This window comes from Nerophis lumbriciformis, linkage group LG06, assembly GCF_033978685.3.
Source record: "Nerophis lumbriciformis linkage group LG06, RoL_Nlum_v2.1, whole genome shotgun sequence".
Taxonomy (NCBI): Eukaryota; Metazoa; Chordata; class Actinopteri; order Syngnathiformes; family Syngnathidae; genus Nerophis; species Nerophis lumbriciformis.
In genome coordinates this window covers 41,744,763-41,761,879 of record NC_084553.2, presented here as the reverse complement: position 1 = coordinate 41,761,879, position 17,117 = coordinate 41,744,763, and the positions used below count along the sequence as shown (strand labels likewise).

At 36.5% G+C, this 17,117-nt stretch overlaps 1 protein-coding gene across 2 annotated transcripts in view; it reads left to right on the top strand.

Moving 5' to 3' along the window:
- The window catches only part of zdhhc7 (zDHHC palmitoyltransferase 7), a 28,589-nt gene extending 12,333 nt beyond the window's left edge, over window positions 1–16,256 (top strand). For both annotated transcript variants that reach the window (XM_061964374.2, XM_061964373.2), the window contains 6 exons: window positions 6,994–7,344; window positions 9,318–9,442; window positions 9,524–9,620; window positions 9,750–9,831; window positions 10,124–10,254; window positions 14,271–16,256. In XM_061964374.2, the coding sequence (XP_061820358.2) occupies window positions 7,000–7,344; window positions 9,318–9,442; window positions 9,524–9,620; window positions 9,750–9,831; window positions 10,124–10,254; window positions 14,271–14,453 (963 nt within the window). In that variant the 5' untranslated portion in view covers window positions 6,994–6,999 and the 3' untranslated portion in view covers window positions 14,454–16,256. The remainder of the gene's footprint in view (window positions 1–6,993; window positions 7,345–9,317; window positions 9,443–9,523; window positions 9,621–9,749; window positions 9,832–10,123; window positions 10,255–14,270) is intronic.
- The last annotated feature ends 861 nt before the right edge of the window (window positions 16,257–17,117 follow it).

Below are 17,117 nucleotides of genomic sequence, written 5' to 3'. Positions count from 1 at the left end.
TTTACTTACCATTGCTCAGCCAGATTTTTTGTCATTTTCAAAGTAACGTTTTTTTAGTTTTAACAGCGACACATTTGTAATAATAAGTTAGACGCTGTAAATGAATGGCCGTAGTAGTAAATCTGATTACACACTCTTTACTGGGTGTACCTGGGAGGTGAATCTCTTTGCATAAAGACAAGGAAGCTGACATTTTTTTTTCATTACAATGTTGACTTGTTTCATTAGCCCTTTTATTTTGAGCAACCAGAACATACATATATGTTTGTACTGCATTTCATATGTCACAATAAGTTTCAGGTCCACTTCTATGGTTGTCATCGTACTTTCCCTCTCCAAAAAATACATCAACCAAAAATCACAAGAAAAAGCAAAACCCACATGTGACCTTAATCCATCTGCAAGATTTTTAGATATCGCACATGATGATAGTTGGACTTCATTTCATTGTTTTCATTTATTTATTTATTTCAGGCAATGACATAAAAGAAAAGTACAGAATTGACAACACATAATAATATAAATTAATATAGTGCAAAAGGTAATGTATATTATGTAATGCATGATTGTCCAGTTTTGCCTGAAAGGGAGTGGGAAGAAGACTTAAGTTTTTTAAATGTGTATTTCTCACAATTATCGCTATTAGCCTTAGAAGCATAACAGTAAGCTACATTCTTTATAAAAAAAAAACTTACACCGAATATTTATATTCAGAGTATACTCACTGTGTATACCTGGGAGGTTTAAACCTCTGTTGACTTTGTAATGGACATTTACTTTGTCTTTTTATATACTTGATGTCAACTTGTCGCTTTAGCCATATTGTACTGAGCAACCAAGACACCAATATTTTTACTTATTTCCTGTTGCAAGAAGGTTCCGTTTCTGTTGTCATCACACTTTTTCTCGTCGCCGCCATCAGTCTTTGGTAGTATTACCATAAAAAAAAAAAAAAAATCTATTTGTGAATGTAATCTATTAGTTGTTTACTGATCTGAAAATTTGGTAATGTTTTGCCTGACATTACACACAATGACAGCATGAACTCTGTTTTTTGCGACGTTCTAATTTTGAGGATACTAAAAAATCAAAACAGGTTGACACATACCCAACACAATGTTAGAGTGTATTTTTTGCAGTAGTGGTACCTGGTGTTCTTCATTGGCCCATTAGCTAAGGCCAGAGTCTTGTGTTGTGCCCTCTGACTGGGAACAGTAGACAGCTGGAAGAGCAGCTGCTGCTGCTGTTGCTCTAATGGAGCACCTCCTTTTATTGAGCACAGGAAGAATCAATACTGCATGAAGTTACCAAGGAGTGTATTCTGCCCCTCCTTAATACTGCCTACTTTGTCTTGTTCAGCAAGAAAATATTAGATTTATAGTTTGTGTTCATCATAATGTATGCACTACTTCCTAATATTTGAGTAAATTGACTAACTAAAAATGTAATTTCCCTTTAATTCAACCTCAAAGAGCTATATCAAAAAGTCTGCTTTCACAGAAGTATTATTAGTTTTAAAATGGAGGTTGTGGTTTAAAGTGATATAGAAGTTCTATATCTCACAGAGGGGCTCTTTTATTGTCTGTAAAAGTGGTTTTAGGGATAGGCGATAAGGCCTCACATCTATATTGCGTTATATTTTGCTGCCTCCAGCGATAACCATATATCACACAATATATTATTTAGTACATCAATGACAATGGAACCTTTTTAAAAACAGGTTACAAAGGCCACACACCAGGGGGTGATCAAGGGTGTTGGGTCAAATGCAGAGAATAATTTCGCCACACCTAGTGTGTGTGTGACAATCATTGGTACCTTAACTTTATCTTTAACTCATTTGGCTGCCGACGTTTGCGGTAACATTGCGTCATTTCTGGTTGTACTATTTTTGTCAGAACTATGATTAATCTACTAAGTGAAAATTAAGTGAAATTGTTTAGAGTAGGGTTGTCCCAATACCAATATTTTGTTACCGGTACCAGAATGTATTTTGATACGTTTCAAAAAATAAAAGGCAATGGGCTTTTATAAGTGCACTCTTACACTTAACTTTATTTTTAAATTGAACAAAATTAAAAAAAAAAAATCAAATTTTTTTATACTTTGATTTTCACGTGTTTTTAAAATTAAAACTTTTTAACAATTTAATTGGGTATGAAAACTCAAAATTAATTATGACCCTTATTAAAGGAGAAAACATAAAAAAATCAACTTTTTTTATGAAATGAATGTAAAAAAACGTTCTTTTTTATTATTTTTTTTGATTTTCACATATTTTTAAATCTAAAACTTTTTAACAATTTAGTTAGACATGAAAACTTCAAATTAATTAAGACCTTAATTAAAGGAGAAAACTTAACATTATTGTTGAATTGAACACTTTTTTTTTTTTTAATTGTATTATTTTTTTTGTATTTAAAAAAAAAAAAATAGATTTTCACTAGCATCGTGGCGAAGTTGGTAGAGTGGCTGTGCCAGCAATCGGAGGGTTACTGGGGTTCAATCCCCACCTTCTACCATCCTAGTCACGTCCGTTGTGTCCTTGGGCAAGACACTTCACCCCTTGCTCCTGATGGCTGCTGGTTAGCGCCTTGCATGGCAGCTCCCGCCATCAGTGTGTGAATGTGTGTGTGAATGGGTGAATGTGGAAATACTGTCAAAGCGCTTTGAGTACCTTGAAGGTAGAAAAGCGCTATACAAGTATAACCAATTTATGATTTGTTTATTTATTTGTTAATATACTGTTAATATCTGGTTACTTTCTGTTGTCACGAGGTTAAATGTACACTTTTGTTCAAATGTAATAATCATTTATTTTTCTGTTGCTCTGATAATTTACATTAGTTTGGGCGATACTAGAAATTTTGGTTTGTCCATCACCAACTCGTTACAGGGGTCATACTAATGCTGATTTTGATACTTTAAAAAAATTCCTAATCATTTAATGATTCCATTTTGATCACAATTGCAATCAGACAAAAACACAGGATGGAGATGTAACAATATCACATTACTTTTTAAATTATTTCCTACTCTTGGCTCTGATTTAAATAATTTGGTGTTTGCCACTAAAGCCCTCCTGTGTCCAGGGACTTATTTCCTAGGTCTGTTAACAATAACAAAAACGACAAAATATTTTGTGATAGTAAAAAAATATCGACCTAATCACTGTGGTATTGACCTGTATACTGCTTGGTATCATTACTGTCGATATTTGTATCGATCCGGTCACCTTTGTTTACATTCAAGAGCCCCAGCTTGCGGTTAGCATATCTTCCTACGTTGTGTAGTGTTGCATGTTTAACTATTCCAGGGATTATACTTGTCAGAAACATAGTTTATTTGCCGCCATTGAGGCAAAGATAGCTGACTTTGCACTGTGGAGGGACAGCAGCTGCTTGCAAGGATGCTACGTTGCGTTAAGGATGTGTTTATTCGCTTGTCTATGACCAATTTGCGTATCAACATGCATTATTATTAGGGCTGCGAATCTTTGGGTGTCCCACGATTCGATTCAATATCGATTCTTGGGGTCACGATTCGATTCAAAATCGATTTTTTTTCTTTTTTCGATTCATCGCGATTCTCGATTCAAAAACGATATTTTCCCGATTCAAAACGATTCTCTATTCATTCAATACATAGGATTTCAGCAGGATCTACCCCAGTCTGCTGACATGCAAGCAGAGTCAATTTTTGTAAAAAGCTTTTATAATTGTAAAGGACAATGTTGTATCAACTGATTGCAATAATGTAAATTTGTTTTAACTATTAAATGAACCAAAAATATGACTTATTTTATCTTTGTGAAAATATTGAACACAGTGTGTTGTCAAGCTTATGAGATGTGATGCAAGTGTAAGCCACTGTGACACTATTGTTCTTTTTTTTTTTTTTTTTTTATAAATGTCTAATGATAATGTCAACGAGGGATTTTTAATCACTGCTATGTTGAAATTGTAACTAATATTGATACTGTTGTTGATAATATTCATTTTTGTTTCACTACTTTTGGTTTGTTCTGTGTCGTGTTTGTGTCTCCTCTCAATTGCTCTGTTTATTGCAGTTCTGAATGTTGCTGGGTCAGGTTTGGTTTTGGAATTGGATTGCATTGTTATGGTATTGCTGTGTATTGTTTTGTTGGATTGATTGATTAAAAAAAAAAATATATATATATATATATATATATATATAAAAATGAAGAAAGAAAATGAAAAAATGTTTTATTTTTTAAAAATGAGAATCGATTCTGAATCGCACAACGTGAGAATTGCGATTCGAATTTGAATCGATTTTTTCCCACACCCCAAATTATTACAATATAATAATAGTATTAAAACCTCTATTGTCTGCAAAATTAATATCATTTATATCATATATTGTGTATATCGTGCCACCCTAGTGGCCACATGTTTATAGTAGCCAGTTTTCCTGTTTCCCATGAGTGGTCACTATAGACAGGTTTGACTGTATCTTTATAGTCGTACATTGATTTGCTTTTTGCCCATGGGTATTATGTCAAAAAAAATGATTGAGCATCTTGACGCGCAACTCTCTGACTTCTTACAATTGTGCATTTGGCAAAGTACTTTGACTTAGACAAATTTGAAACCATACAATAACCATCTGAAATGTTAACACTGTTGTATCGATAAATCATATACTGTCTATAATTGTAAATTAATACACATTTTGGAATTAAAATTGTTTACATATATCAAATTGTGCTGCGGATTAATTTTCCAAAGCAAATAATCTGAACCATGTTCTGGGACTGTTTTGTTTTCTTGCTCTGCTTTGTCTCAGTGGAGGTACAGACAGCAACAATGCCTTCTTAGGATCGTTAGAGCCTCATGCTCCCCTGCTGCAGGATCAGTTTCCAAGAGTCACATTGATTTATCTTGAAGATGCCAACATAGTCTGTGTGTGTTTGGACCTAAATGTTCTGTTGTAACCTTGCCATTATTGTAGAGTAAAAAACTGCATTTTAAGGCTTTGGAGAATTTGGACGTAAGATTATGACAAATTGCTGTGCAACTGGAGTTGGGTGGGGGCATCACTTGGTCATTTATCCACATTTTAGCCAGGATGTCTGTATTTGCTCAGTCTTGAATGATAAATTGCCATACGCGTGTCAAAGTGTGCGTTTGTCATCCGTCATTTTCACCCTGAGGGCAACAGCGTGAGGAGACTTTCTTGCCAGGGCATGAAAACACATACCGTACACAGCTGTGTCACTCTGTTTGGATTTCAAATTCATCACTGAGTCAATACATTGAGTGAAGCCTTAGCCCACCCACTCACCTCCTCTCACACTGGTACAACACAGGCAGAGAAACACATCGTACATGACAAGAGCATTATTGGATTTTATTTGAAGAGCATGGGAGCGTTCAAGCACTGCTGGTGAAAGAATGTGAGCAAAGACAATAAGGGTTGTCATTATGGATGAGGTCATGGACTTGTATGATCTATTACATATGTAAATTACTTATTGGATCTGTCACACATCTATAATGCGAGCTGGACAGCTGATTGATTGGTAAAGTAAACACCTTCCTATTTCTGTTTTGACCCGAATATGAGACACCACTAAATTTTTTCTTCATTAAAATACAAACAAAATCAAAGACAAAAAAATACAAACATAAATTGCAATAAAATAATATATTTTTATTTTGATGACTCTGATTATTTTGACCACCATTATCATAAAATTAACACCAAAACTTATTTTCTGTTGTTTGCTAACATAAACCTTTTAAGACACTTTTTTCCCAGTTAGTCTCCAGGTCATCAAGTGACAATGGATGTGACAGGAAGGAAAACTCTTACTCCCTTAAGAATTCTTTTGGATATTAGCGCTGTCAAACAATTTAAATATTTAATCAAATATTGTCCGTAAATAAATCATGATTTATTGCATATAGTTATACGTTTTTCATAAAATCGTGAACAATAACCGCACTTTGATCAACTCACGGACCAGTGAGTTGATCATTCATTTACTGAAGAAGCAAGCTAGCACTGACTGGGTAGCTAGTTTAAATGCTAACATGAATACAATAGAAATTAACATATTTCCCTATTAAGAAACAACATACCCCATTCTAAACTTCTGTTTGGATTTCAAATTCATCACTGAGTCAATACATTGAGTGAAGCCTTAGCCCACCCACTCACCTCCTCTCACACTGGTACAACACAGGCAGAGAAACACATCGTACATGACAAGAGCATTATTGGATTCAACTCATTGCTGTTTGAGCAACTAAACTATTTGATTGTGTATCTTTACAAATTACAACCGAAGATAAACATTTAACAATGCAGATAAAAAATTAAATGGCTCTTAAAAAGCCAGAACAATACTTAATGTTTCTTTTGCCAAGAACGTACATTGTGTGTCTATTTATTATGTTGGGTTTTTTAATAGAACTTAGTCAAAATATTTCAGTGTGTATTTGGGTATTTTGGGGGCAAACATTACCGTAGTAGTAATAATAATAATGATCATCGTGATAATTTTGGTCACAATTACAGTGATGTGAAATGTTCATATCGTTCACATGCTTAGTATGTATGTTTGTTTGACCTTTGTGTCTCTACTTGGTTTGCTAAGGTGTTGCATAATGTTCTTTGTAGTGGCAACCAATCAGTCATACTTTCTTTGTGTATAAATACACAATGTACAGTAACAGGAAGGGTTATTTTGCACGATAACAAAATGTATTCATGACTTTTTTCCTTTTGATCTCACACCCTCACTCCAGTTGTTTTTTTGTCCTTTCAGTATTATTATTCTCTTGAGTACTTCCCCCGTAGAAGCTCTCATTCTGCTTTCATCCTCTTGCAATTTAGAATGTGTGTACAAAAAAACCCCACAAGTTGTCTGGGAGTGCACATTGTGGTTTACTGCATGCATTTCTAAATTCCTTTTACCCCTTGTTGTCTTTCTGTCTCTAACAATACTGTATCATTTCTCTGTAGGGAAGGATGCACTCTTCAAACCATCGACTGCGAGAAATGGAGCAGCACCACCCGCTGCTGACGGCAGGTGGCGGTGTCGAGTCAGGTAGCCTGGCGGCCGGAGTGATAGTCGACGGCGCCCACACGGACCACAGCACCGGGAACCGCACGGTGTGGTTCATTCAGGACAGCTGTGGTATGGTGTGCGCCGGCATAACCTGGTTCCTGGTGCTGTACGCCGATTTTGTTGTGAACTTTGTCATGCTGATGCCCGCCAAGAACTTCTGGTATTCTCTGCTTAACGGAGCCACCTTTAACTCCCTCGCCGTGCTCGCTCTGGCTTCACACCTGCGCACCATGTTGTCAGATCCGGTAAGCGTACCATGTGGTTCACAATGTACCGAAACTTTTGTCAAAATACTGCAATTAAAATCCTTAACCCTTAGGGGCTGACTTTTGTGTCCTTGTGGTAAATTTCTGATGTATTTTGACCATAATATTTGTTGTTAATTAATTCAACATGATTTTTCCTAATAGGGTTTTTTCATGTTAAAATTCAATGTCCAAGTCTTTCACAGGGGTACGATACACTGGCAGTTATTTAATATATATATATTCAATACTACAAAGTTAAACAGGACAGACGGACAGACTGACGTTGCACGATTGCACCAAGTGAAATTCCTAGTTTGTGAACCCGTTCTCAAACAATGGCAATAAAAACTATTCTGATTCTGACATAACATTCCTTTACTTTTCAAAGGTCATAAAAACATTTTGATCCATATTTTTTGCTGAAATCTCGCAATCAAATTCAGCCCTAAACAAAAATACCAACCATGTTTTCTCTTAGCCCTTTGAAGGCTTTTTGATCAAATTGTGTCACAGTTGTCAGTCAGTATACATTTGCATAGCATTAGTTATTTATTAAACAGTTACTAAACCTGTGACATTATCTGATCAGAAAAAGCTCAAAATAAACATTACATGTTTGGTATTTATATTTAGGATTGGCATTTTTTTTTAGAAATTTGAGCATAAAAGTAAGAAATATATTTGTATATATTTTATTACAAACATATTAAAATGTATATATTTTTTACATGATGTGTAAAAATGATGCGTCCAGTTGCACCATTGGGTTGTCTAAAAAACTAAGAATTATTATATATCTGTATTGGCTATGAAGATAATTAAAATAAAATGTCCCCAGAGGGTTATAATACAAAAATTATGTTTTTTGTCATTATTGAATACAGTGAACTCCGGCTTCCTCCCACCTCCAAAGACATGCACCTGGGGATAGGTTGATTGGCAACACTAAAGTGGCCGTAGTGTGTGAATGTGAGTGTGAATGTTGGCTGTCTGTGTTGGCCCTGCGATGAGGTGGCAACTTGTCCAGGGTGTACCCCGCCTACCGCCCGAAAGCAGCTGAGATAGGCTCCAGCACCCCCCGCGACCCTGAAAGGGACAAGCGGTAGAAAATGGATGGATGGAAGTATGAATATGTGAAATTTATAAATTGCCCATAAGTGTTTAAACCCTAAAGTATATCTTAAATAATGTTATCAAAGTTATGTACATTTGTTAAATTAATGACTTATTATATTAATGTATTTACTGATTTATACATTTAATTAAGTTTAACCTTTTTAACTTTCTTTTCATTGGAAAACAAAGTATTATAAAAAAAATTTTTTTAAACTGCTCAGTGAATTTTTTCTGCTATAATACCATTTTCACCATTTTTTTTTAATTTAATGGCCATTTAATTCATGGTGATGATGATGATGGTGATGATGATGCAGTGGAAAACTCTGTAATGCATAAACATAACACTAGTTTTTTTTACCAAAATGTAATTACTATAATGTCACGTAAATCATTAATTTATATCATTTATGATTTTATTAATAAAAATATGATATCAATTGATGTTGTCCAATAATTCATTAAATGATGAATTATAATTGTAAATGAAGGCAGCACGGTGGATCAGGGGTTAGTGCGTGTGCCTCACAATAAGAAGGCCCGGGGTCTTTATGTGTGGAATTTGCATGACTGCGTGTGTTCCCTCCGGGTACTCAGGCTTCCTCCCACCTCCAAAGACATGCATCTGGGGATAGGTTGATTGGCAACTATAAATTGGCCCTAGTGTGTGAATGTTGTCCCTGCGATGAGGTGGTGACTTGTCCAGGGTGTACCCTGCCTTTCGCCCGAGTGCTGTTCGGTTAGGCTCCACCACCCACGACAAGCGGTAGAAAATGGATGGAATTGTAAATGAGTATATGGAAACTGTTAATAATTTTTATGTTGTGTAATCTGTCTTTACTGTGCCCCTTCAGGGTGCGGTTCCCAAAGGCAACGCCACCAAGGAATACATGGAGAGGTTGCAGCTGAAGCCTGGTGAAGTCATCTACAAGTGTCCAAAGTGCTGCAGCATCAAGCCTGAGAGAGCACACCACTGCAGGTCGGTATAGTGAACAAACCAAACTGGAGAGTGACAATAATTGTGATATCACGCATTTTATTTTCTGTCTGTTGCATGCAGTATTTGTAAAAGGTGCATCCGGAAGATGGATCACCACTGTCCCTGGGTAAATAACTGCGTGGGGGAAAAGAATCAGAGATTCTTCGTTCTTTTTACTGTAAGTACACTTAAGTGAGTCTTGACCTTCAATGAATTATAATATTTACTCAAAGCTTAAAATTATGTTTTTCGCTAATTAAACAGCTGTTTTGATCGGTGATATTCATATTACCGTTTCTCTCCTCAGATGTATATAGCATTGATTTCTGCTCATGCGCTGGGCCTCAGTAGCATGCACTTCTTCACGTGTATTAAAGTACAGTGGAACGGTAAGTTCCCGCCCCCTTGCTGTTATTCAATTTGGAAAAAAACATAGATTTTTTGTATGATAAATCTCATAATATATAATGTGGTATATTGCATTACATTCATAATAATGAAAATTCTATTGTTGGATAAGATCTGGTTTCTGTCTGATGCAGTTAAACAACACAATGATCACTTACTGTATTTGGCAGTATCTTTGCAGCAAAGCTACTTAAAAAGTCTTCAGCATCTGACACTTACAGTATTACCAGCATCAAAACCTGACTTTCTGTCTTGTTTGTTTGGGGGAGCCAGAGTGCAGTGACTTCTCTCCTGGGGTGTCCGTGCTACTGCTGATCTTCCTCTGTCTCGAAGCCATCCTCTTCCTCACTTTCACTGCTGTCATGTTTGGTACGCAGATACACTCCATCTGCAATGACGAGACGGTCAGTATTCACCACACTTCTAATCAGCATACGGTGTCCATAAGTGTAATGTTAGGCCTCATCTCCACCGAGCAGTACAGTCTATATACATATCTGACTTTTTTAAAAGGGAACTTTTTGGGGAATTTTGTCTGGTCATTCACAAACCTTATGTAAGACAAACTTTTTCACGCATTCTAAATCGTAAATAAATGCTACCAAAAGTCAGCTAACAATGGAGTCACTCTATTCCGCTTATAAGCCCTCTAAAAAAAACTCCAAAAACCTCCATCATTGTCTTATATACTTGCTGTAAGTATATATGTATTGTAGGGTTGTCCCGATACCAATAATTTGGTACCGGTAGCGGTACCAAAATGTATATCAATACTTTTCGATACTTTTCCATATAAAGAGAATTACGAAAAAGTGTCAATTTTGGCTTTATTTTAACAGAACACCTTACAATACAATAAACTATAAAATATATTTCCAATTGCACTCAAAGAACAATTTTAGAAGGTTAAACTATAAATTAAAGGGCATTAAGCACATTGTGTGTTTCTTGTTGCACTCAAAGACCAATTTACAATTTTCCATAATCAAGAATTAGATTACAATATAATAAAAAAAGTTTTATTTTCATAATATGAAATTATTTATGATTTATGATTGCCAATCCTGGTCTGTGTTTTAAGACAAATACAATTATTAGTCAGTACTAAAAACAAAACTATGGATAAATGTACCCAGATAAGCCATGTAGCAGGTAAAACACATCTGTTAAAGATAAAACACAAATTGTAGCAATTTGTTACCAAGTTCAGTCATTTTACTTGCTCAAGTTGACATTAGATGGGCGGTCCTAACTCCGCTGATATTTGGCCTCAATCCAAGCAGCTGTGTGCGTGTCTACGTATCTACATGTTATGTATCTACATATTATGTATCTACACTATGTGTGTTTGCGAGAATGGCAACGTGTTGACTGAGGGACGTCAGTGAGTGAGTGGGCGAGTAAAGAGAGAGAGAGAGAGGAGCGCGTGCACTGCGCAGTAAAATGATGAATGGGTCTGGTTGTGTCCTGCAAAACTAATAGTAAAGCAACCAGATTGTCACAAATCGGTGGCCTCGAGTTCTGACCGAAAAGCGGAGCTTAGCAGACCCATTGCTGGGTAAAGTGAACTGAAGGGAACATCTGCCTTGCGCTCCTCAACTACGGTCTTCACCAGAGGAGAACAGCAAGACAGGTGTAACAACTTCAACAAGTTTGAAGCAAAGGTGATGATACTAATCGCCACATTTGGCGAGGCGTGTTTTAAAGCGACACTTGAAGCGCGGAGTTTCCTTGTTTCAAGCGTCACCTTTATTGTTAGTTTTGAATCCCAACAAACCTACTACTCATGGCAGACTTTGTGAGAGACAACAATGATTATTTTGGGACAAATTATGATCCAGAACCATATATTTTGGAGCCTGAATATGTGGAGGATGATCTACACGTTTCTTAAGCTGCATACTAAACAGATCCAGCTTTAGTGAAACAGCAAGCAGCATGAGGCAGTAATGCTAAAAGCTAAACAAGACATGGAAACTATGAAAATAATAAAATAATAACTTACTGTACAATGTCTGCTCTCATGTGGATGCCAACTGACGGGATCATAATCATAATCCTCACCAAAGGGTTGTTTTTTTTAAATGTGCCGCAAGCGAGCGTCTTTTCGGTCTTTCTCGCCTTCTCCAGGGGTAAGTTGGATGTCAAAGTTGACCAACTTCTAGTTTTATGGCCATAACCTTCTACGAGACAGATAAGAGGCATGATTTATCATCTAGAATTAACTTTCACCAACTCAGAGGCGATGCAGCAGCATAAGTTGGATAGCTCTCTGTGATCATGGTGCCACTAAAAGTAATTTGTCGGTGTTAGCGCTTATAATAACAATATTGCCAGTACTTGGTTAATATTCAGATCACAAGATGCAAATTAAGTATTGTTGGCGGTTATTGGATGTTTTTAGAGGGCTCTATGGGCGCAATAGTGTACTCCCATTAGGAAAAGCATGTGTTTTTTTTCTCACATAAGGATTGTAAATGATAGGCAAAATCCCCCCAAAAAGTTAAGACTAATGAGGGTTTATTCAACCATATTATAAACTGTGCTATTACAGTGTTGTCTTAGATTCAACTTACAGTTTGCAACATTTCCTCAAACTGACTAATCAAATATCATATTGACCCAAACATAAGAAATATACAAATATTTTTTCCAAAGAAAAACATCGTAAAAAGACTGGTTGTCTTATTTTTGGCGTCTAGAGACCAGCAGGTGGCGCAAAATGTACATTTTTACAAGTGAGTCTGAGCTTTTCTTCCTGTCATGCACACCAGTGACCTGGAAAAGGGTAGTCACAGAGATCTGCTGGTAAGAAAAAAATTTGATTATTAACTTAGAAATGGGTCCACACTGTGTATGGACGTATTTAAAACCTGCACGTTACATTGCATTGACTCGTTCGTTGCAGCTTGTCGCTCTCGATTTTGCATGTCATACCAATAATGTGCCAAAAACATGCATTATCACGATGAGGCAAAATAATCATAATAATCAAAATTATTTAAATTGCTATTGTTTCTACTGTATATTGATTATATGCGGGGTTTCCGCGGATCATCAAAAAGCATTAAAAGTCATTAAATGGATTTTGCGAAAATTAATCATTCGATGTCCAGAGGCATTACAAAAATGTCATACAATTGCAAATGACAACAAAAAAGACTACAAAACCAAACACCCAACACAGTGTTTCCAATTGGAGGAAAAAAACTGCACTTTAAGATGTTCAGTATTTATTTAAGTGCAATTTTTGCTAAAAAATATTGATATTCCATTGTATTATGATGGTTATTTACCTAGTTAGGATAATTAATGTATTCACCTTCTTATTACAATAGTTTGAAATAATACAGAAATGAAAAACATATTTTATTGCGTTTGAAAGGATTACTTGCATTATTATTATTGTATGTTATGATTACTTTAATGCTTAATTTGGCCACAGTTAGTGTAAACCTTTCAACTATTCAATATTATTTTTGTCAAATGCTTACAATTTTGTCCATACAGAAATTGTATGCGTTTGACTACCTTATATATAATAACGATCTGCAGTTCGACATGGGCATTAAGTTTGTTTTAAGTTTCATTATAAAGAATCAAATTAGATTTGCTGATATCTGCAGAAACCCTGATACCGTGCACCCTACATGGGTCAATATGATAATTGATGAATTGTTGTTTTTTTAATCATTTAAGTTACTGGGAAAAAAGGATCACTTAATGTACTTATCTTCCCATGGCTAATGGTGTTCTAGAACAGTGGTCCTCAAACTTTTTTTCACCAAGATCCACCTCAGAAAAACTTGTTTCTCCAAGTACCACCATAGTGACCAACATCAAAATACAGTAGCGTAGTTGGTCTACGTATTCATTAAAAACAAGGCAACGGTTTTATTAAGTATATTGTGTATGTATATACTGTGTATATATACATATATATGTATATAATGTTTTTCGTTACATTTTAATTATGTTACTGTATGTGAAAACCTGCCCTGCAACAATGTAATGTCCCCGTTGTGGGATAAATAAAAGCCTATCCATCCTATCCTAACATTACACATATTTTGAACAGTAACGCTGTGTTTGAATATAGGAAAATAAAACACTGTACTTTAATCAAGTGATTCTAGGCATAACACTAGATGGAGCCCCTGTTCCAATAGTGGTACACATAACACAGTTTGAGAATCACTGTTCTAGAACACAACCGAGTTGAGACTGGTTGAAGCAACAGCGCCTCTGCAGGTTAGAGCCAAGTAGTACACTCCATTGTTCACGCTATTAATCAACGAATCCACACAAATTAAATTATTGGCAATAATTTATTATGCCCATCTCCAGTGTCAGCATGCTAGCTAATGACTCAACTTTTCAAGAAGTGTTTGATTTAAGAGCCAGTGTGAACATCTTACAGGAGATCGAGCGACTGAAAAACGAGAAGCCCACCTGGGAGCGTCGCACCAGATGGAACGGAATGAAAGCCGTGTTCGGCGGCCCGCCCTCCGTGCTGTGGTGCAACCCATTCACGGGGCTGCGTCTACACCGCCTCGCGCTCCTAAACCAAGCTCGCCGCCCCGGATCAGAGTTTTCTGTTTGAGAGACGCCTCTGACGAGACTCATGAGGAAGGTGATGGAACGGACATCAGCTTACCTAGAACTGGCCTTCCTGTGCGGGTGACAAAGTGTTCCGGCGGGGCTGCACAACTTTGGCAGCCTCCATTCAATGTCCATACTTTCTCACGACGGTTGCAAACATTGACGGTTTTTAATTTGTGTGGTGGTGACGCATGCAGTATATAACTCAAGCGAGTCTTTTATTTCTCCTCCATTTGGTTTCCCTTTTATTTATTTTTTTCAATCATTATTGTTTTTGCCCTGCTGATGAGATTCAAAGTACATATTTGACATGGCGGACTCGAGGGGGCAAGCAGCATTATTGCAGACAAAGGACGCAGGCTACTTATGTGACACTTGAGCGACTGGAGCAGACGTGTGCTGCTTTGATTTGCATGTGTAACGCTGCAATCAGTCGGCCGCTCCCGGGCTGATGAGGCCGTGAACAACAAGCTTCTTTCTTTTTCTGTGCGGGGCTGAGTGGCTTTTGCAATGTTTCCATCTGCAATATCCTCATTATTATTTATATCTGGCTCAACTCTTTTTGGGCCAGTGCAAGACAATATCTGCAGCAGTGAGAAATCTACCTATGTTTCACTGTAAAGATAAATAACTCTGTTGAGTATGTTTGCCTGCTTACATTGGTAATCAGTTTTAGGGGTTACTTTTGTAGATCATTTGGACTTGACAAGTTCCTCGCAGCAAGTGTTGGACCATGCATGCTGCTTGCCTGTCATGACACTAGCACACCGTCCTTTTGTGCTCGGACTTTATGCTGATTCTAAGCTGGTGAATTTCAAACTGCAGTGGATTCTTCTGGGGGCTTTTGCTATTTCTAAGGCCTGTAAGAAGCAGACCTTCCGAGTGTTTTTAGAACCCTTAATGCCTTTGAACAACATCCAGTCAATTCATCCATTATATATCATTTACGGTTTTCTTTTTACACTGGATGAATGTGGCTTTTTTTAAATTAACCTGGTAGTTCAGATTTGAGTATTGTCACGTTTCCCTCCACGCGTGGGACGGTGTGCTGGTTTTTGTTTTCATCTGTGGTTGCCAAGGGAGGGACTATTTTTTTTCCCCTCAATGTTTACACTATCAACGGATGCTCTGTGATGAATGTAAAACAAGTTGGCACTCTTTCTAAACTGTTTTCAGGAGTTTTATTAATGCAGACCTCATGTTTTCTCTTTCTCTAACTGCTGCACAGGCTCAAACTTGCAACCCCTCGTACTGCAGGCATGCATTTCTTAACTTCATTCAGGAAATTCCTTCAAACTAACTTAAATAGGAACGAAGGCCAGCTTAACCTATAAATGTGTGCTTGCAAGATGGGCCACAATTGAACTGGAATTGAAATAAATATAGGAACAGAAGTGGCATTTTCTGGCAGGATGTGCTTTATTCATATCTTTGATCTATAAAATGATGATTATGAAAGGTCAGGAAGATAGTTGATATTCCAGAAATGGCTCTATACTACAGTAGGACAGTGCTTTCAAGAAATGAAATTATGATTCCTCGTACAGGGTTAGCAGCTACGAGGCATGTTTTGTATAACTGATTGTATTTTAAATCCCTGTATTACATTATGATGACATCACCGGGTTGTGTGGCCATGCTGTCAACCCGAAAAAATGTTTCTGTTCCATTGAGATCAAGTCGTTCAGCGTTTATGACAGATTATAAAGGTTATGAGAAATGTATAAATGGATGGAATGGTTTGTTTTTTTAAATGTGTCATGTAAATGTCATTTTAAATAATAAACCTAATTAAAAGTGTAAATAGCTGTCTTGAGTTACTTTTCATATATGTATATAGATATGTGGATGTATATAGATATACTGTATGTGTGTATACATGTATATATACACTTAGTATATATAATTAATCGTATCTATATGTAATTATATATATGACATGTATATATATGGGCGACATAGCTCGGTTGGTAGAGCGGCCGTGCCAGCAACTTGAGGGTTGCAGGTTCGATCCCCGCTTCCGCCATCCTAGTCACTGCCGTTGTGTCCTTGGGCAAGACACTTTACCCACCTGCTCCCACTAACTTAGATATTGGGTTTCACTATGTAAAGCGCTTTGAGTTTCTAGAGAAAAAGCGCTATTTAAATATAATTCACTTCACATATAATAAAATGGGAAATTATATGTATAGTTTATATTATATTACTTATAATAAAAATGACATATATATATTTTTATTATTATATTATTTACATATATGCATACCTATAGTGTCACAGATGAAAAGAGTGAACAGAAGATATTTTGCTTCACATAAATACAACAATCCAAAAACATGTATGTTATGTCGATTAGAGAGTAAATTGTCCATGTACCTGTAAGTGTGAATTGTATTTTATGTGGTGAGTGTGATTGACTGGTGAGTCAAGTCAGCCGGGATAAGCTCCAGCTAACACATGAAGTGAAAAAAGATGCATGAATGCAAGCGTTGACATTTATTTTGACCGAAAACTATTTTTTGCATGAGTAGATTTGATCTTCTTAGAAGTGCACGTATTTGTAATTTAGTATCCAACTAACTCAACTCCAGGGGCCGGGGAGTGGGTATGGTATCGAAACTTTAAAATGCAAATAAATAGTGGGATTATGAACGCAGCCGTTCTT